Here is a 19,407-nt window from a genome sequence, read left to right on the forward strand (position 1 = left end):
TTTGAGTTTTAAATAGTTGCTTTTCCAATGCACAATATCATCCTTATTAATCCCTTCCCAAGAGTTTTGGACATTCCTGTATTATAGTATGTAGTAGAGAAAGTGTAAGCAGTGATAAACTTCAGGGGTTTACAACTGCACACAGCTGCTTGTGCTTCTAGGTGTGCCTGCCTGGATGCTGACTGGGCAGCCACAGCTGCTGGTGGCACAGAAAAATCATCCAGCCATTACTGGTAGGGTGGGGAAGAGGAAGAACACTAGATCAAATGCAACAGTGTTTAACATGAAGATTTAACACTTAAAGTATCATCTACCACTGATGTCTTTTAGGTCTCTTTTCCCCTTAAAGTTCTCTTAGCATTCCTGCAAATCATACAGAGAAGCAGGCCCCACCTGATGTTTATTTCACCTCTATACATTTTCCAAAATGCAATGCATGTTAGTCTCTCATGGAAACAGCTTCCCATTCTCTGGACACTCTCCACCCTCACTCCTCCCCCAAAACACAAAAACAACAAAAAAACCAAAACCAAACCAACCTCAGAACCTACTCCCAAGCCAACTCCTGGGGCATGGACTTGGACTGCAGTCTTCTTGCAACCAGAAGACAGCTGACAATTATGGGGAAAATTAGCTTTTTAATAAAAGCTGTTTGCCTTGGAATTCTCATCCTCCAACATATGTTAGTGAACCTTTTCTTGCTTTACTGTAAACATCTTCCCTGCTAATCCCTACCCCCTGCAATTTACACACAAAGTAGTCCTCATTCTGTACAATAATTTAGGAACTTCTTTCCAAAGAGAAAAAAAGAGTGTTACAACAGGCTATTATGAATTTTACATTAATACCATAAATTGTTCTGCATGATTAGGTAGCTCACTGTAATAGATCTCTATGCCATCCATTTATGAAGGACTGGATTTTATTTGGGTCTCATGCTTCAATTCCATTTTACTGAATTTCTTTAAAAACTGAAAAAAAGGCAAAAAGGGGAAAAGAAACCCAGAAAGACAGGGTCGTTTGGCTCTGCAGGTTTGAGGTTGTTTGAGAAGCATTTTTGCTTAAGCACACAACTAGACAGACATGAGAGGCTTCAGCCATGCTGCAACTGTGTTGCATATGGGGAAGGTTGAATTTAGTCGCTGAGTTTAATGTCTTAATCTTTATTAAGTATCAAATTGTCTCCAACATAAATTACATCCTGATTATAGCAAGTTTCAAGAAGTCATTTAAAGACAAAACTTTTTTTAATATATATATATATAAAAAAAAAAAAATACACACACACACATATAATATCTTTGTCTCGAGTCTAACAAATATAGTAACTTTTATGGTCAGATTTTTAAACTTTATAAACAAAAAAGCAAAACAAAACCACACACATACCCACAAACACAAGAGACTACCTAAGACACAAGTACTAAATAAAGCATTAAAAAAAAAGGTAACAAATATAGAAATTTTAGAAATGCTCTGAGAATGCTAAAGTTAATGACAAAGATTTTGATAGTGTAGAGATCTCCTTGGTTAAATCCCTCAGACCATTTCTCTGCTTCTGCGGATAGCACAGCAAAGGATCATACTGAAGATCATACCAAAGATCTGGAAAAGGAAATGGGGACATATTCAGTATAGGCCATCATAGGCTGGCTTTCTGGCAATACCTGCTCTCCCAAGCATATGAGTGTAGGTACTCCTGCTCTCCCTGGTGTAGAAAACAAACTACTGCTTTATTCCCCAGGTCCCAGCCTTTTCTGCAACTATTTTAAAGATATTCCTTATCTCAGGGTCTCTAACAGACAGTAGTTTGGAGGTGCCCTCTGGAACAGTCCTTGCCACTAGCCCCCACCTGGGTACAGCAGTGTGCAGAGGGCAATGTACACCCTACTTTAAGTGCCTGGATGTACTTGACACCAGTTTCTCTATTCAAGTTATGAAAGATTCCATTAAGGAGTACTTTGACAAGAACTCTTATCCAAGTGCATTTGAACACTTTAATACAAAACAGGCAGGTTGCCCCAATATCAGCATCCTATGGTTAAAACAGACAGACAACAGATCCTGTTGTTCGTGTTCAGCTTCTGGGCAGGATGGTAGAGGTTAAGATAAAAAGGAAGTGGTACCAGGTCAGTGTAAGAACATGGCTGGGCTCAAAAGCATTAGAGCATGCTTTTCCATCAACTTATGTACTCAGGGAAAAAAAAAAAAATCAAATCAAAAGTAACAGGGTCCACAGGTGCAGGATTCTTCAGAGTACTAGACTGCTTACATTAAGTGAGAATGAGGAAGATATGCCCGGAATAGGAGTTCATGAAGAGACTGAAGTGGTCTCAATTTATAAAAACCAAAAAAACTGAAGTCAATGGGACTTCAGAACCTAGATAGTTTCTTCTGCATCTGCCCCTTTGTCAAAACTTCCATAATGACTATCCAATAATGAATACTTGCAGGGTACACACACACACACACACACACACACACACACACACACACACACTGAAAAAGACAACACTATACAAGGCAGGTAAGGGCCTTGTTGCATAATAATTTTGGGTGGCTCCTGGAGGTTAACCCCTGGATTGTCTATACATTAACAAGTGAAAACTAGTTTAAAGTACTCATTAAATGGCTCAAATTTACACTACTCTAGAGCAGGATCTTCTCTCATCTATGTTACCCAGCATGGGTGACTGGTGCCTCTTGAGTCAGTAATTGGGAGCAGCAGATCTCACTGACCAGGGGGTGGGGGGTGCCCCCCTACTGCCCATCTCATTCACTAGAAAGCAGCTGTACTGCCTGCAGAAGTTCCCAGCCAGCCCAGGGGGGAGGGGGGCACTGGCACTCCCCCCTGCCTGTCACCTGCACAGAGAGCACAGCCTGTGATGGGGGGGGTATGCCAACACTCAGGGGGTGCACATGCCCCCCCTACGCATCACTACTGTTACCCAGCTCATGTTACATTAAACATGGAGCCACTCTAGTATACACCTTCATGTGAACACCCTTTCTGCTACCTCCCCTCCTCCACTGACCCAGATTGGGGCCACTGCCCCCTCTAGCACCTGCTCACTGTCCCCACTTACTTGTGGCTGCCCACAAGTTCTAACCCTTCCTTGGCTGCTCCCCTGGGACAGCTTGCCTGCCCAGGTGCCACTGCTACTCCTCTCTGAGCTAGGCTTAGCCTGGCAGCAACAGCAGCAAAGCAGGCAGGTTAACCCTTCCCTGCTTGCTCCCCTGGGACAGAGTGGGCAGCCACAAGTGAGTGGGGAAAGGGGTTCTTACTTTTCAGTCCTGCTGACTTGAAGTGCAAGTACTCCAAAAATGGAGTTAGCACTACCACCAGCCAGCAGTTGTGCAGCTCAATGTAAGGTCCAACAAGGCCCTAAAGTTTGTCATCTCCCAGGAACATCTGCCTTTATGACATGATTGACTGGCAGCAAGAGGGGAAGGAATTCAGAAGAGGGACTAACGGTACAAACAAACATCTCATTTGAAGCAGCGAAGCACTTCAAAAAGGTGTTTGTATGGCCTGTCCTTGGATATTTGCCTCCCCCCCACACACCCTTTTGAAGCACTCCAAAAAGGACTGAAGCATTCCAGAAGTAGTACCTGGTTTTTTGTTTTTTTAAGTCCATTAAAAGTGTTTTGCTTCTTTTGAAATGTATAGTAATGTATGAAGCATGACAAGGGACCCCTGGGTCTTCAGGCAGACAGGTTACTCTCCTGCCACTCCACTTCTGCTGTCCTGGAATGCCCTACCCACCAGACCTGGGAGACTACAGATTGTTATGTGGCCCCCACCACTTGAACCAGAAAGGCTCACAGGGACTGGGGGACTGAAGTGCCAGCTCCAGAAGCAAGAGGGTCTCACAATAATGGATTGGGGGGGGGGGGGGGGGTGCAGCAACACTTTCTTGGTTCCAGTTTCTGGATATGACTGGCTGGGTGAATGGTTAGTAGGAAGGAAGTACCAGTGTTTTAGATGCAAAGTCTGCTTCAATGGTGGACCACAATTCAACTGACTAAGGCCTGCTTTTGACCTGCAGTTATAGACAAGTGATGGTTTTGATGACATTTCTGTACAAGGAAGGGTGAAAGTCTTCCTTGTCAAATCCAAGACCAGCAGGAAAAAAAAAGCATGTCAATGAAAAAGCCATCATGATTTCCCAATTCCATTCCCTTGGTATGAGAGACTTACCATCACCACAGCAATACCAATGCCAACCGCTCCAATAACATTCAATTTAGAGTTAAAGATTTCTTCAATAGCTGCTGGGCATGGCTGCAAAGAAACAGAGGGCTTACCTTAAAACAGTTCCACACATGGGTTTTACTTGTATGACATGCTGAAAACACTCTGAGCAGTGTTACTTTGATCAAGTTTGGATCACATGATCCAGCTACTCTGGGGGCAAGTATCTCATAATACTTTCAGGATACTTTTATTTGCTTCTCAAGAGAAGCATGCGCACTTCATTTCCCACCCACTGCTAAGACCAAATCAGCTACAGAGGCTGAACAGTTATGTATGCAGGTTACTAGCAGCTGCCAGCTTTTTAGCTGGCATGTTGCCTCATCCCATTTTGAACAGCCCAGGTCAAGCTGCCCTCTTTGGTCAAACCCAGTGTAATGCATACTGTCAACTTAAGTTTTGCCTGAAGGTGAAGCATAAGGTTGTTTCAATGCATTAAGTGGGGGAGACAGGGGAAGGAGAGAACTAGAAAGATTAAAGCCAATAAAATCAAAAGGGTTACATTAGAAGTATATGGATGGGAGTTGTATGAAATTCAGACATCAGTACATGCTAGAGCATGAGTTTTCAACCTTTTTTTAAGCGAATGTGCCCCTGGCAGCTGGATGTGGAGTGGCAGGGTGGTGGCAGCAACAGCCGCCATGTGCAAGCTTCTCATTCTGCGCCCCCTACTCCTGGGAGGCAGCGGCATAGGGTTGTGAGCAGCAGTGCTCTGTCCCGGTCTACCCACGGGAAGGCCCTAGGGGGTACACAAGTACCCCTGGGGGTATTCATACCCCCAGGTGACAGCTCCCGTGTTGGAGGAATCATCCGACTATTCTGATCAATAGCTATTAATGGATCTAATCACCCATGAATTAATCTAGTCCCTTTTTGAACCTGCTTATATTAGTCCTCCTCTACAACTTCCTGTAGTTATGAGTTCCACAAGTTAAAACTACACAGTGATAACTACATAGTGTAAAAGAGTATTCCTCCCATTCAGTTTAAACTGATCTCCGGTTATTTCAGTGGGTGCCCTCATATTCTAGTATTGAGACATGGTGAACACCACTTCCCTATTCACTTTGTCCATACTCTTCATGATTTTATAGACTTCCATCATATCCCCTGCAGCCTTCTCTTGTAGGGAAAAACTGAAGAATTCTCATTTAGACTGCCAGATAACAATTCAGTGCCAGAGTAAAAACAAGAAAAAATATCCCAAAAAAGCCTCACAAACCTAGACAGACTGACTTAATGAGGAAAGAAGCAAAAAAAAAAAAAAGAGTGTTATATTCCGTTTCCATTATTCCTATATTCACTGATAAAGGGATGGCATAGTTACAACTGAAGGTGCAAGCTTGTCCAGAAGAACCACGTAAGTAGTTACATGAACACAGTATGCACATGTCAAACAAGGAGCCCAGAAAAAAACATGGCATGAAGTTATCTACTGGGACTTTAAATCATTTCAGAAGATTTTTTTAATCATGACTTATGCCATTTTTAAAAGGCATAGTGGATGTGGCAGGTCATTTAAAGAACATGGACAAGTCAAAGCACTTCAAGAGGAAAAGCTTCCCTGTAAAAACCTTTATTGCCCTTGGAGTGCAAGGAGGGAAGGACAGAACACAAGCACCTCACAAGAAGAGTGGAAGAGTACGAGTCTATGGAAACTTCAAGGGATAGCCATTTTGTGGGATGCCTCAGCTGGAGGCTTTCATAAGGCAAGAAGACTCAAAGCACCCAACTTCATAGGATGTGCTCATCTACAGGAAGTCCACCGATTCTCTGCTACACAACTTCAGACTCACAGCTTCTTTTGCCCATGCCCTATCATCCTTAGCACAGACTCTAGCAGCTGAGACATTGCTTAGTACTGTTAATTGATGGCCGTCAGTGATAGAAGTAGGGTATAGAGAAGGAAGAGGAAGAAGGGGTATAAGTGAACATCAGTACTTTACACATCACGGCTGCTGACATAAGTGGGGAAAAAAACAACCCCACTACTGGAAGAGGCAGTACGTTAGTTCAACCTGGCTCCCCAGTTTGTATAGATCAGGTGCTTCAGCAGGGCTTCTTGGCACTTATAGCTGGTTGAATCCATTTTAGATTAGATGAAAAGCACCAAAAATGGCCCCGTAAAGTGCTTGATCTATACAGGTGTTGAGCAAGCCAAGTCAAATGAACAATGCCTCACCTGGGTATGCACTGGGCCTGGCACAGTTTAAAGTAAAGCACCTTTTTTGGTTTTTACATCTGTAAGCAGCCCCTGTGACTACCCAAGTCAAAGGAGATGGAGACGTTCCCAACTGCACCGAGACATTGCAGTCAGTGTAGTGTATCCTCATATCCTTAGCATACATTATGGGGGGGGGGGGGGGGGGGGGGGGGGGGGGCAGGGAGGAGGAGAAGGAGGAAGGAAATAGAACAAATCAGGATTTTATCTTGGTCCTTTAGGAGGCTATATGGCTTTGTTCATTCCCCAATGACATTAAAGTGTTCAGTTAATATACCAGTCAAAAAATACAACGAAGCACCAGGTATAGTTAAAACCCAGCAGATATGCAAGAAGAGGGGATATAGTTTAAGTTAGATCTCAGCTGTGCTTCTCTGGTCACTTTCAACCTGTCAATTAATTCAGTGATTCTATGCCATGAATGAAATCAAGCTTTTTTTACCAGTACTGTAAGCGACTCATGTAGCTCCTTCTTAGGGCAGGTGTCCATGAACTGCTGTTCGAGAGGTCCTGTAAGACCACAGCAATTTAGCTGCAGAAAAACAGAAGAGTTAAAAATCAAAATAAAGAAGTTCAAAAGCCTTGTTATTTTCCTTTGGGGAAAAAAAAAAAAAAAAAGTTACATTATGCCATATTCCTAGGAGAGCTTTGCAAGTTTTAGTTTAGTTCAAACAATTTAACTAGCAAAGCTTGGGGTGGGGGTAAAAGCATTCTTTGACCAGCATAAAAATAAGTTATTCTATTAATTTGGAATGCTGCAAGTATGGCAGTAGCTTTCACCAGTTTGCCATTACCTATATACAGATATTGCAGAGTATGCAAATCAACAGTAGAAGAGCAAGTTTTCTAGATGGTCTTTACTTCTCACTCATTGCCTTACAAGGGAGAAAACTTTTGAAAGATGGAAGAGATGCATTTTCTGAAGTCACTGATGTTTAAAAACTGTATAGGATACAAATTCTGTTATGGCTATTCAATAGTTGGAGATCCCTACCCAATTTATCCAAGTTCACATTTGCAGAGAGATGGCATCTAGTTTGCTCATGTTGTTCCGTTAGACTTATAGCACTGCAAAACATTCTAAGCTGAACCATGCAGTGGCTCAAAACTAAAATGAATCAAGTACAAAGCTTCTGCTGAAAGCTATTATCAGCCACTCAGTTTCCTCCCCCCCTCCAGTCTTTGCACAGTTTTCATTGTAGAGAAAGGCACACAAAACATTAAGTACCCAAGCCTTTACTTGAAGAGTTTCTCACATGTTCACTGACTCTTAATTAACCCCCCCCCCATCATCTTGAGCCAAAAACCAAAACATGCGAGAAACTTCAAGCTCCTGCTCCGAAAGGAGTTCCCAGAAACTTGAAAGCAAGGATTGCAGAGAAGACACCCTTCTCAACTTCAAGTATATAGTTGAGTCTGCCAGAAGTAGTATTAGAACAGTTCAAAAGGATTTCCTTCTTGAACTGCAGCTTGAATGAGGCTGCCCAAGCTGAAGGTTCATTGTATTAATTACTGCCCAACTTCTTACAAAAGAGAAGTATGGGCACTTACTGCATGCTGAAGGGCTCTCAAGGTTTCTCTAGCAGCTGGCTGACTCCTCTTCTGGTAGGTAGCAGTATAAAAGTCTTTGACTTCTTGAATAACCTACAAAAGTGAGAGTTTGGACTAGTCAGAACAGAATGATATAGTACAGTAACTTTCCTTGGAGATGGTAGTAAGCAACCCTGTTTTCTAGTCTGAAATACTCCATTTTTAAGAAGTAACTCACCACCCTCCCCTTCCACCATAAGCATCAGCACTGGCCTAAGACAGGCATCTATAAAATGCCTTAAGAGAATGGCAAGTAAAATGAGGGGACATGTGTTGCAGTGAAAGGCTATAAGAAGACTGGAATAGAACCAGTCCTGAGCTATGAATATGCGAGTACTGTTTGAGATCTCCCTCTGCTCTAAAAACTTAGACTCCCTTACCTCATTAGAAGGTTTTTAATTAAGGCAAAAGCTCAAATTTTGTGCACTTGAGGCAAAGGCACAATCTTTACTTGTGCAGTAGACAGATTCTACCCCACTCCCTGCTGCCCCCCCCCAAAAAGAAGCCCGTCTGGCTCCACTTGCGATGCCTAGATAAATCCCTGCATTGAGCTCAGTTCCTGTAAACATGCAGCTTTTCAGCCTTATGCATTTGAGTTGTCCGACTATCTACAGGGCTACTCGCGTGCATAAGCACTTTATTATTTGCAGGATATAGGTAAAGGGGGTAGGGGGGGACATAACCCAAGTCAAGGAACAATATCACCATAAAATTTTCCTAATCTAGTAGTCATTTTTGCTTATTTTTCCCCAGATGTCTGCAAAGTTTAGAAAGCCCATACACAGCAAAGTGTGTTCATGTTAGGTTAAGTTACTTTAGGATATAGACAGATTTCATAGATTTCATAGACATTAGGGCTGGAAGGGACCTCGGAAGATCGAGTCCAGCCCCCCGCCCAAAGGGCAGGACATCAGCTGGGGTCATAGGATCCCAGCAAGATAAGCATCCAGTTTCATCTTGAAAGTGTTCAATGAAGGCGCTTGGACAACCTCCGGCGGCAGGCTGTTCCAGACCTTGGGGGCTCGGACAGTAAAGAAATTCTTCCTTATGTCCAGCCTGAAACGATCTTGTAGTAGTTTGTGACCATTCATCCTCGTCATCCCTTGGGGCGCTCTGGTGAACAAACGTTCCCCCAGATACTGGTGATCACCCCTGATAAACTTGTAGGTGGCCATCAGATCACCCCTGAGCCTGCGCTTTTCCAGGCTAAAGAGCCCCAGGGCTCTCAGCCTGTCATCGTAGGGTCTGCTTCCCTGACCTCTGATCATGCGCGTGGCTCTTCTCTGGACTCTCTCAAGCTTCTCCACATCCTTTTTGAATTGTGGAGCCCAAAACTGGACACAGTACTCCAGCTGCGGCCTCACTAAGGCCGAGTACAGGGGGAGAATGACGTCCCGGGATTTGCTTGAGAAGCATCTATGGATGCAAGCCAGCGTTTTGGTCGCTTTACTAGCCGCAGCATCGCATTGCAGGCTCATGTTCATCTTGTGGTCAATGATGACCCCCAAGTCTTTCTTCCATAGTGCTAACCAACATAGCACTGCCGAGCCTATAAGGATGCTGCGGGTTTTTCTTCCCAAGGTGGAGAACCTTGCATTTATCGGCGTTGAACACCATCAGATTCTCATCCGCCCACTTGCTGAGCCTGTCCAGGTCAGCCTGGATCACCTGCCTGTCTTCTGGTGTGGATGCTTTGCCCCAAAGTTTGGTGTCATCGGCGAACTTGACCAGTCCGCTTCTGACTCCAGTGTCCACATCGTTAATGAAGATGCTGAACAGTATGGGTCCAAGGACAGAGCCCTGGGGGACCCCACTGGTCACAGGACACCACGATGAGTGACTTCCATCAACTACTACCCTCTGGGTCCGACCCCGGAGCCAATTTTCCAGCCAGTGGATCGTGGGGGACCCAAGGCGACAATTGGTCAGTTTCTCCAAGAGACGATCATGGGACACCAGATCGAAGGCTTTTTTGAAGTCAAGATATATGACATCAATCTCATCTCCCTTGTCCAGGTGATAGGTCACCTGGTCGTAGAAGGAAATGAGATTGGTCAAGCAAGACCTACCCGCAACAAACCCGTGCTGGCTATCCCTTAAGATGTTGGTGTCGGCCAGTCCATTAAGGATGGCCTCCTTAATAAACTTTTCTAAGATCTTCCCCGGGATAGAAGTCAGGCTGATGGGCCTATAGTTAGCCGGATCCACTTTCCTCCCTTTCTTGAAGATAGGCACCACATTGGCCTTCTTCCAGTCTTCGGGCACTACACCAGAGCGCCAAGAGTTTTCAAAGATCCGCGCTAGAGGCTGGGCTATGATGCTCGCCAGCTCCTTGAGTACCCTGGGGTGAAGATTGTCAGGGCCGGCTGACTTGAAGGTATCCAGCTTCTCAAGATGTTCCTTCACAAAGTCAGCATTAATGGAGGGCAGGGGATCACCCTCACCCGGACTTCCCGGCCCTGTAGCAGGCACGGGCGTCCCATGGGGCTGATGAAAGACCGACGCAAAGTACCTATTTAATAGGTTGGCTTTTTCCTGGGCGTCAGTTGTCAGTTGCCCCATCTGGTTCAGCAGGGGTCCAACGTTGCCCCTGCTTTTCCTCCGGCTCCCCACATATCTGAAAAAGGACTTTTTATTGTCCTTGATGCTCAAAGCTAGCTGGAGTTCAGTTGCAGCCTTGGCTTTCCTGGTCTGCTCTCTACAGGACCGGACCAGTGCAGAATAATCCTCCTTGGAGGTGACTCCCATCCTCCATCCTTTGTAGGCCTTTCTTTTTAGCCTCAGGAGGTCTGCTAGGTCCCTGAGAGCCAGGGGGGCTGCTGTGCCCTCTTGCTGCCTTTCCTCCGAGATGGAATAGACTTAGTTTGTGCATTGAGGATCGCTCCCTTGAGGAGCAACCACTCTTCTTGAACTCCCCTCTCCCTGCGGTCACAGTCCCTTAGGGCCTCACTGACAAGCCTCCTGAGCTTGTCAAAGTCGGCTTTCCTGAAGTCAAGGACTTGCGTGTTGCTGACCGACTTGCCAGCTTTTCAGCGGATGGTGAAGGTGATCAGCTCGTGGTCGCTGTCACCCAGTTTCCCCATCGATCACTAGGTCGCCGACTAGGTCCTCCCCAGTAGCCAGCACCAGGTCGAGCAGCGCTTTGCCTCTTGTTGGCCCATAGACTTCTTGAGTCAGGTAGAGGTCATCCACGCACGAGAGGAAGCTCTGCGACCGCTCAGATTTTGCTGAGCGATCCTCCCACGAGATGTCTGGGTAATTGAAGTCACCCATGACAACCATGGTCCTGGAGCAAGCTGCCTCAGCCAGTTCCTGGGCAAACTCCTGGTCTAGCTCAGGACTTTGGGTGGGAGGTCTGTAATAGACTCCCACCATTGTGTCCCCTGTGCCGTGTTCCCCACGGATTTTAACCCAGAGGGTCTCCAGCCGTCCACCCTGGTCGCCAATATCGGCTTGCAGGGACGCGTAGCTTTCCTTAACATAGAGAGCTACACCCCCGCCCCTTTTCTCTACACGATCCCTCCTGTACAGGGTATAGCCATCTATCCCTGTGGTCCAGTCATGGGTGGAGTCCCACCAGGTCTCCGTGATCCCTATGACATCGTAGTTGTTTGCACTGAGCAGGAGGATGAGCTCCTCCTGCTTATTCCCCAAGCTCCTGGCATTTGTGTACAGGCAGGCAAGCGCCCCCTGGGGGGCTCCTTCCTTGCCCACAGATTTTTACCAGGGCTGGGGCGGGCTCCCTTGAGTGCCATGATCCGCTGGCTTTGCAAGATTTGCTCAGCGGGCCAGCAGTGGCGGTCGTGCCCCCGTCCCCCAGCGGGTTTAGTTTAAAGCCCGGTGGAGCAGGTCAGCCAGTCTGGCTGAGAAGAGCCTCCTCCCTAGGGGAGAGAGATGGAGACCATCTCTTCCCAGCAGCTCGCTGCCTCTCTCGCCAAAGAGCGGGCTGTGGTCATGAAAGCCAAAGCCTTCCTGACGACACCAGCGCCGCAGTCTTTGGTTGACCACATAGATCCTCCTGTCCCTTCTCAGCCCATAGCCTGAGACTGGGAGGATCGATGAGAACACCACCTGTGCCCCCAGACCCTTAAGCCCTGCTCCCAAATCCCTGTAGCGCCTCATGACCCGGCTGGGAGTGCTCCGAGCTGTGTCATTGGTGCCCACATGAATAAGGAGCATGGGATAGTAGTCTGTGGGTTTGAGGAGCTTGGGGATCCTCTCTGCAATGTCCCGGATGCGGGCCCCTGGGAAGCAGCAGACTTGCCAGGCTAAGGGGTCAGGGTGGCAGATTGGCCCCTCCGTCCCCCTCAGGAGGGAGTCTCCCACAACAAACACCTTACGTTTTGTCTTGGGGAGAGCAGGGGCGGGAGCTGCAGTTGGACCCATGTTGCCTGTGGGGGCCAGCAACTCAGCAGGCTCTGCTGGGGCAGCAAGAGGTGCATACCTGTTGCTCAGTTGTGGCGGGGGTGGGGCCTTGGTGCGGCGGGCCTTAGGGCCCTTGACCACCTTGGTCCCTGCCCCTGGCTGGACACAACAGGAGGTCCCAGAGTCCTCCTCTGGCCTGGAGGGAGACTGTGATCTACCCTCTGCCTCCCGGGGGAGAAGGGCCTGGCAGTAGGAGTCTATCTCCTGCTCGCAGTCCCTGATGGCACGCAGTCTGTGGACTGTGGCCTGGAGCTCCTCCAGCTGGCGTGCCAGAGACCCCAAAAGGGAGCAGACCCCGCAAGGGGAGGTCGCCATGCTCCCAGGCCCCAGAGCCTGAAAAAGGGACAGGCAGCCCCCGCAGCCGAGAGCCAGGGGCTCCGTCTGCGTGGAGCCCAGAACCAGGGGCTCCGTGTGGGTGGCTGTCTCTGAGGTGCCAGAGGGGGGGGCCCACGGAGCCCGAGGGGACCCTCGGGGTGTGGCGCGTGCCCATCCGTGTCATGCCTCTGGTAGGCTGGCTACAGCTGGGACTGTCTACCCTGGGGGGTGCGCAGGCAGGGTCTGGCACCCTCCCGCACGCCCTCCCGCGTGAACTCCGTGCTAACTCACGCGCCGGCAGAGAAGCGCGCCTGTTTGTGCAGCCTGTTCGTGCGGCTCCGGTCGCGTGGCTCCCTGGGGGGCTGGGCGAAGTAGGGGCCTGGGCGGGGCTTGACCCGGCCCGGCTCCACTCAGCTGCCGCCTCCCACACACACACACACACACACACACACACACACACACACACACACACACACACACACACACACAAAGGGTTAGCCCCTTCTCTCCACGGGCCCCGCTTACCCCGGCTGCGCTGGGGGTCAGCGGGGGGCTCCGCGGCTGCTGGAGGGTTTCTGGGGGGCTTTGGGGGAGCGGGGGCGCAGCGAGCTTTCACCTGCGCGTCTCTCGCCGCTCCCGCGTCTAACAGGTGTAAGATTTGAAATGGAGCATTTCATCCACTGACAGATATACAGCTCCTGCTGGGCCCCTCCTCCCCACCTCCTGCCACAGTGTTAAAAAGTTTACAGCAGTGCTCTGGGCCATGATACAGGGTTGCTCAGCCCAAAGGGGTGGATCATCTCCCCCTCCTACTGTCACAAGTGACTGGTGGGAGGAAGGGGGGGGGGGGGAAAAAAGTGTGGCACAGAGCCAATAAGCATTCCCAACCCCAATATACCCTTTGGCTCTAGTTGTGCCTCCCAGCCTGCCACAAAGCCATAATCTCCCACCCCCTAGCCTTTTAACCCCTGGGCACAGCCTCTAGCTCCTAGCTGCTTAGCTACAGCCCTGTTTTGTCAGTCTTCAGCCCCAGCTGGCACACCTACCTCATTCCCACCCCATGACATGCCATGGCATGTTCCCTTATATGCCCATTAGATGCTGGCATACCTTAGGCCCTGGTTTATGCCCTGGTCTACCAGGCCTTGCCCCTGCTCTTCCCTCTAACCTTGGACATCCTGCAGTAATGTGGAGGAATGTGCCAGGAAGGGGGAATGCTGCATTGTAGGATGTCTAGAGAGTAGTGGTTCTCAACCACTTTTGTACCAGGACTCATTTGTAAAACATGGATGGCCACTACCAACCTAGTGCCCCTCACTCCTGACCTGCTACACCCCCTCCCCCCAGCCCCAGAGTGTGTGGGGCAGGGAGTGCGCGTTGGGGGAGACCCCACAAGCAGCGCTTTGTAGGCTGCCAGCCTGCAAGGGACAAGCTGGGGTTTCTCACATTTTTCTTCTTTAAAGGGAATCCATTTTTTAAAAGTTTGTTCACAACCCTTTCATATATGCTTGCAACCCACTTTTGGGTCTCAAACCAGGAGCTGAGGAATGCTGGCTTAGAGGCCCACCTACCATATGTAAGTAACATTAATACATCCCAGAATGAAGTGCTACAAAATGGCATCTGCTCTATTGAGATATGTTTGACACATTTCAGCCACTTTTGCAGCAATTAAAAAAAAATAAGTTAAAAAAAAATGGTGTGTACATCTGTATGGTCACCTGCTGAAACATTAAAGGAGTTCAAAACACTTTGGCCATTACATCTAACCACAGCCTCAGCCATTACCAACAATCACTTGATGGAATCCCACATTACATTTGGTCAAAAGCAAAGTCTGAAGCCATGCCTGTTTTGAAGGCTTTTCCCAGCATAGAAATACTGGTGCACAACATCTTCTTCCCATACCAGTAAAAGTTTAATTGATAACGGTGTTACACTAGGGTAATACCTATACTAGACAAGAGCTACACTGAGCAAGGAGGTAAGAGGAGCCCCCCCAACACTAGGCCTAGTCCTTATCATAGCAGATTCTGTAGCAAAATCACATCATGGACTGTTACATAGCAACACACCAGGATTATGCTGGTACTATACATTATGCTTATATGGATAATTTTATCCATGTTGGATTTTTACTTGGAGTTCCACTTTTATAGCTATTAGTTACTTAAATTGTACTGACACACTTATTCCAGTACACTTTCCTATGTAGACATGCTGACCCAGAGTTAGGGGGCAGGGAACAGGACACTGCATTGTGGAACAGCGTGAAGGGCATGGATTGTAAACTGAAGTTACATGCCAAAATATTTACTATGACCTAAGCATGACATAGAATGCAGACTGGAACCAACAACCAACCAACCAACCAACCGTCAGTTCTAGTGCCACACTAGAGCTGACCATCAGTCCCAGCCCAGGGACTGCAGCAGAGCTGGTTCAAGATTTTGGTGTAGTGCCAGATGTGGGACCAACAACCAGCAAGCTATGGTCCATGGAGATACCAGCAGTCAGACAACTGAGCATGCCTTACTTAATACAATCTGGAGATACTCCTCCAAAAAGAGTCCTAATTTCGCTGTATGATCACACTTATCATGCATGTTACTGCTTGGATGCACAAGTGGTTGTACTTTAAAGTCCAGTTAACACAACACAAGTATAACATGCAAAAAGGTCTTTACAGTTTGACACCATCTTCTGTATTTTTGTGAAGGATGCAGTTAGTACTACATCAGAGAACTATCACCATAGCCCATCAATTGTGCTCAGTAAAAGATAAAGCACACCTTCCAAGAATTTGTTAGAACAGTGCATATAAAAAAAGCCTACCGTCTCTCTATTTGCAAATCCCCAGATGGCAGCAGCTATTTCAATGGCAAATATTACAAGAAGGAAGGCAAAGAACTAGAAGAGAAAGATATCAAGTCACAGTCAGACCCTTGATATAAGGAATCATTTCACAAATGCAGGGTTTAATTAAATAACATCAAAACAAACTTACTCAAAACCCTACATTTCTATTAACATTACCATGGTTATATCACATTATGTTAGATCATGTAAACTGTAATGCATCTTCTGAATCTGCTTAAAAAAAAAGTGTACATGGGACACAGAACATGCCATTTAGAATTTGTTCCTATAGTTTGATGAGGTTATTGTAGGTGTGGTACTTCTCAGTCCAGGATCTTTCCTCCAGAAGTTAGCATTCCTTTAAAAATGAGAAAATTTAAAAAGGGAATTCTTATTGCAAGCCAACTTAGAAATAGGCAAAAGGAAAAGTAGCAGGATTAACAATACACAGATTTTGGTGGCAGCCTGTTTGGGTATTAAATGAAAGGTCAGTCAGATCTTTTGTTTGCTTTTGATTATTGTCAGCTGAATTCATGGGCTATTATCCCTGCTTTCAGCCTAGTAATTTAACTGCAAGAAGTTCTTAGGGTCAAGCAGAATATTATAGAGACATGTAAGGAGCAGTTTGCTATCCCCACGGCTCTAGGGCAGTTTAAGTTAACAGCGTTGGTAAGAAAGTTCACCGTAACGTTAACAAGTAGGAAGGGATCTCAAATAGCCAAGATCTTCGTTTTGCATCTTACAGACCTACATATGTAGCCCGTCTGCAACTCTTGGGTCGAATCAAATTTCTGCTGGCAGGGAGTGATAAGGAGTCAGATATTAGATAGCCAAAATACAATCTTCAAGAGAAAGAAGAAAGCTTTGTTTTCAGATAGCAACTCATTGTTTTTTGTGTTTTGTTTCTCCCAGCTGCAATAGCAGCCTTTGTTAACAGTTAGTCCTGTGAAGGTTTAAAGGAGACTTTCAACTATTTAGATGTGAGTAAGTACAAAGCTGGGTGGGACGTGTGAGGAAGCCTGTATGATGCTGCCCTCCAAAATCGCTACTGACAATTACAGACACTCTTTTGGCTGAAATAAAGACCCATGCTTTTGGGATTAAAGTTTTAGTCCCATGAGTAATCTGTCAGTCATCTGTATCGGATGCATTGGCTACACAACACTTAAAAATGCCCAGAGCTGCCTACTCATCTGTCTGATCTGCTTTCACACACCTCCTGCACAGTCTTAATGCTTGAGGGCTGTAGCACATTGTTCTGCTTAGACACAGCAAGGTCTCAAAAATACCAATAATCTTGATGCACAAGATTTAGACCATTTGACATTACTTTCTAAAGTTCATAGATCTGCTACATATCAATAGCACACCTCCAGAATTTTCAGTTCTTTTGATCAACTGCTTGCCGCTTTCATCTGCACAAATTCTAACCTAAAGCCAACTATATTAAAACATACTTACCAGACCAAGCATGCACTGTGACTCTTGAAGAGCACCACAACATCCCAAGAAACCAACTAGCATCATGAGTGCGCCAGCTCCAATGAGAATGTATACTCCTAGGGTAGGAAAAACAGACCAAAGCTAGAAAAGTCCTTACCAATAGAGAACTGCAAGATCACAGTTTATTGAACAAGTCCTTGGAAAGAGATATAAACACTAGCAAAGCATGGTAGTTTTAAGTTGCCATGGTTGAGCTTTTCAAAACAATCATCCTTCAAAATGAAAATAATATATGAATTTGTAGTGGGAGTGGAACAGCAAATATAACCATGTCAAAAAGCATTAAAAACAGATGACATATCAGCAGCACAAGTCTGATCACAGTTTGAGAACAACCACCTTGCTCAAGTCTCTCCAAACCCTGATGAGGTCAGAATTCTAATACTGTATTTTCTCACATACCACACATTCACAAAACAGACAGTTAGTTGTTTTGGGGGAGGGCAGAATGGAGAAAGATTTTCCAGAATTATGGCTCCGTAGAGCAGGGATATTCTGCAGATGACTCATCCTCCCTTTCTCGCTTAACCAAGAAGTTAAGCATAGCTGCTGCTGAGTACTAGTCCCCCATACGTGGATCTAGGATTTTGATAAGAGCTAATAACATTCTGCAAAGTTGTCAGATGGGCATAGTTAACAAAAGAGAAAGACATTTTAGGATAGGGATAAATGGCTATCCTAAGCAGCATTCCACCTTCCTCAGAAGAACTGGGTATTGGCTGCAGTCTAGGCTGGAGATTTTGACTAGGATGTGCCAATATTCCGGTTAGGACTAAAATCCAGAAGTTCTTGTTTAGTGGGTTTAGCACATCTACTCCTGGTCAGATTGATCACCATATTTGGCACCAGGAAGGAATGTTACTCCATGGTCACACTGGTACAGACTGGGCAGTCTGGTCTTCCTCTGTAGTGGGGCGGAGAGGTGGGTATGGATTTTAACAACACTCGCAGCAGCAGCACACCATTATCCCCCTTCCTGCCCCGCTATGTTATCTGCAGTAGGTTAGGATGCTATCTATGCCTTAGAGCTGCACAGCAGGATTATGTAATTTCAGTAATACAATCAGACAAGGATTTGTATGACATGGTTTGGATAGAGATGATCCTGCCTCAGTTAGGAGACAGGATTAGATCAGTAGGGGCCAACCTTTTTTCCAGATACACAAGTTAGCCCCACACCTTCTCCATGCACCATTCTGATCCCCTTCCCCTGCTCAATCTGCTGCTCTGCTTCCTTCCTTAATTTGCTACCTTGCTTTCTGCTTCCTGAACCACCTGCCATGACTGCCCGTCCTCACCCAACTCTGCCACATGCCACATAGAGGCTGCCCATGCTGCAGGGTGGCCACCCCTGCACCAAGTTACCTCCAGAGGTCCCTTCTAGCCCTACTTCCTAATAATTTTAGAAGTAAAGAGTGCATCAGGAAGTTTTTAGAGTAATTTTAATGAATTTAAGCTAGGACAGCTTGATGGAATTCATCCAAGGGTGCTGAGGGAACTAGCTAAAGAAATGGAGCAACTGGCAGTATGTGCCAGTTCTTAGATGACAGGTAAGGTTTCAGAGGACATGGCACGGGCTAAATATAGTGCCTATTATTACTCCCTTAGTTGTCTTTTTAAGGTGGTCAGCCCAACTTCAACACCTGGGGAGTTACAAAAGCAAACTGACTGTTTGGTAGATGAATAGGTGATGATCAGTACCTGTCACCAGGGATTTAAGAACAAATCATGCCAAACCAACCTGATTTCTTGTTTTGACAGAGTAACTGGTCAGGTGGATAATGAAAAAAAGAAAAATGTAGTAGACCCAATATACTTGGGACTTTGGCTTGTAGAATACCACCAGATTTATTACTATTCTAATAGGTAAGCTAGAGAAATATGGACTAGGTACAACTAGTATCAGGTTGATATTACAATTGGCTGAATAACAAAAAATAAAGAATTAATGGACTCAACATCAGAATGGCAGCAGTTAGCAAGTGGGGTTTTACAGGGGCCTGTTCTGGGTCCAGTCCAGTTCAACATTTGTTACTGATGTGGATACAGAAGGATAGAGCAAGATTATCATAATTTTTTCAGACCAAGTTGAAGTTCACAAACAATTTGGCAGTCAGAATTACAATTCAGAGGGCTATAGACCATAAGATGAAATTCATTAAGAAGCATAAGGTACTGGACAGAGAAGAAAAACCATGTACAGACACATAATAGCAGCAGAAGTGATGAGAAGAATTAT

General features: G+C 46.2%; 1 protein-coding gene across 1 annotated transcript in view; it reads right to left on the reverse strand.

Annotated features, from left to right (window-relative positions):
• Positions 1-1,143: 1,143 nt before the first annotated feature.
• CD9 (CD9 molecule) overlaps positions 1,144-19,407 on the reverse strand; it is a 47,163-nt gene continuing 28,899 nt past the window's right edge. Inside the window, exons 3-8 of the mRNA XM_006266926.4 lie at positions 17,127-17,224; positions 15,642-15,716; positions 8,028-8,120; positions 6,919-7,008; positions 4,202-4,285; positions 1,144-1,605 (exon numbers count right to left, since the gene is read on the reverse strand). Of these exons, the coding sequence (XP_006266988.1) occupies positions 1,540-1,605; positions 4,202-4,285; positions 6,919-7,008; positions 8,028-8,120; positions 15,642-15,716; positions 17,127-17,224 (506 nt within the window). The 3' untranslated portion in view covers positions 1,144-1,539. The remainder of the gene's footprint in view (positions 1,606-4,201; positions 4,286-6,918; positions 7,009-8,027; positions 8,121-15,641; positions 15,717-17,126; positions 17,225-19,407) is intronic.

Source organism: Alligator mississippiensis, chromosome 4 (assembly GCF_030867095.1).
Source record: "Alligator mississippiensis isolate rAllMis1 chromosome 4, rAllMis1, whole genome shotgun sequence".
NCBI lineage: Eukaryota > Metazoa > Chordata > Crocodylia > Alligatoridae > Alligator > Alligator mississippiensis.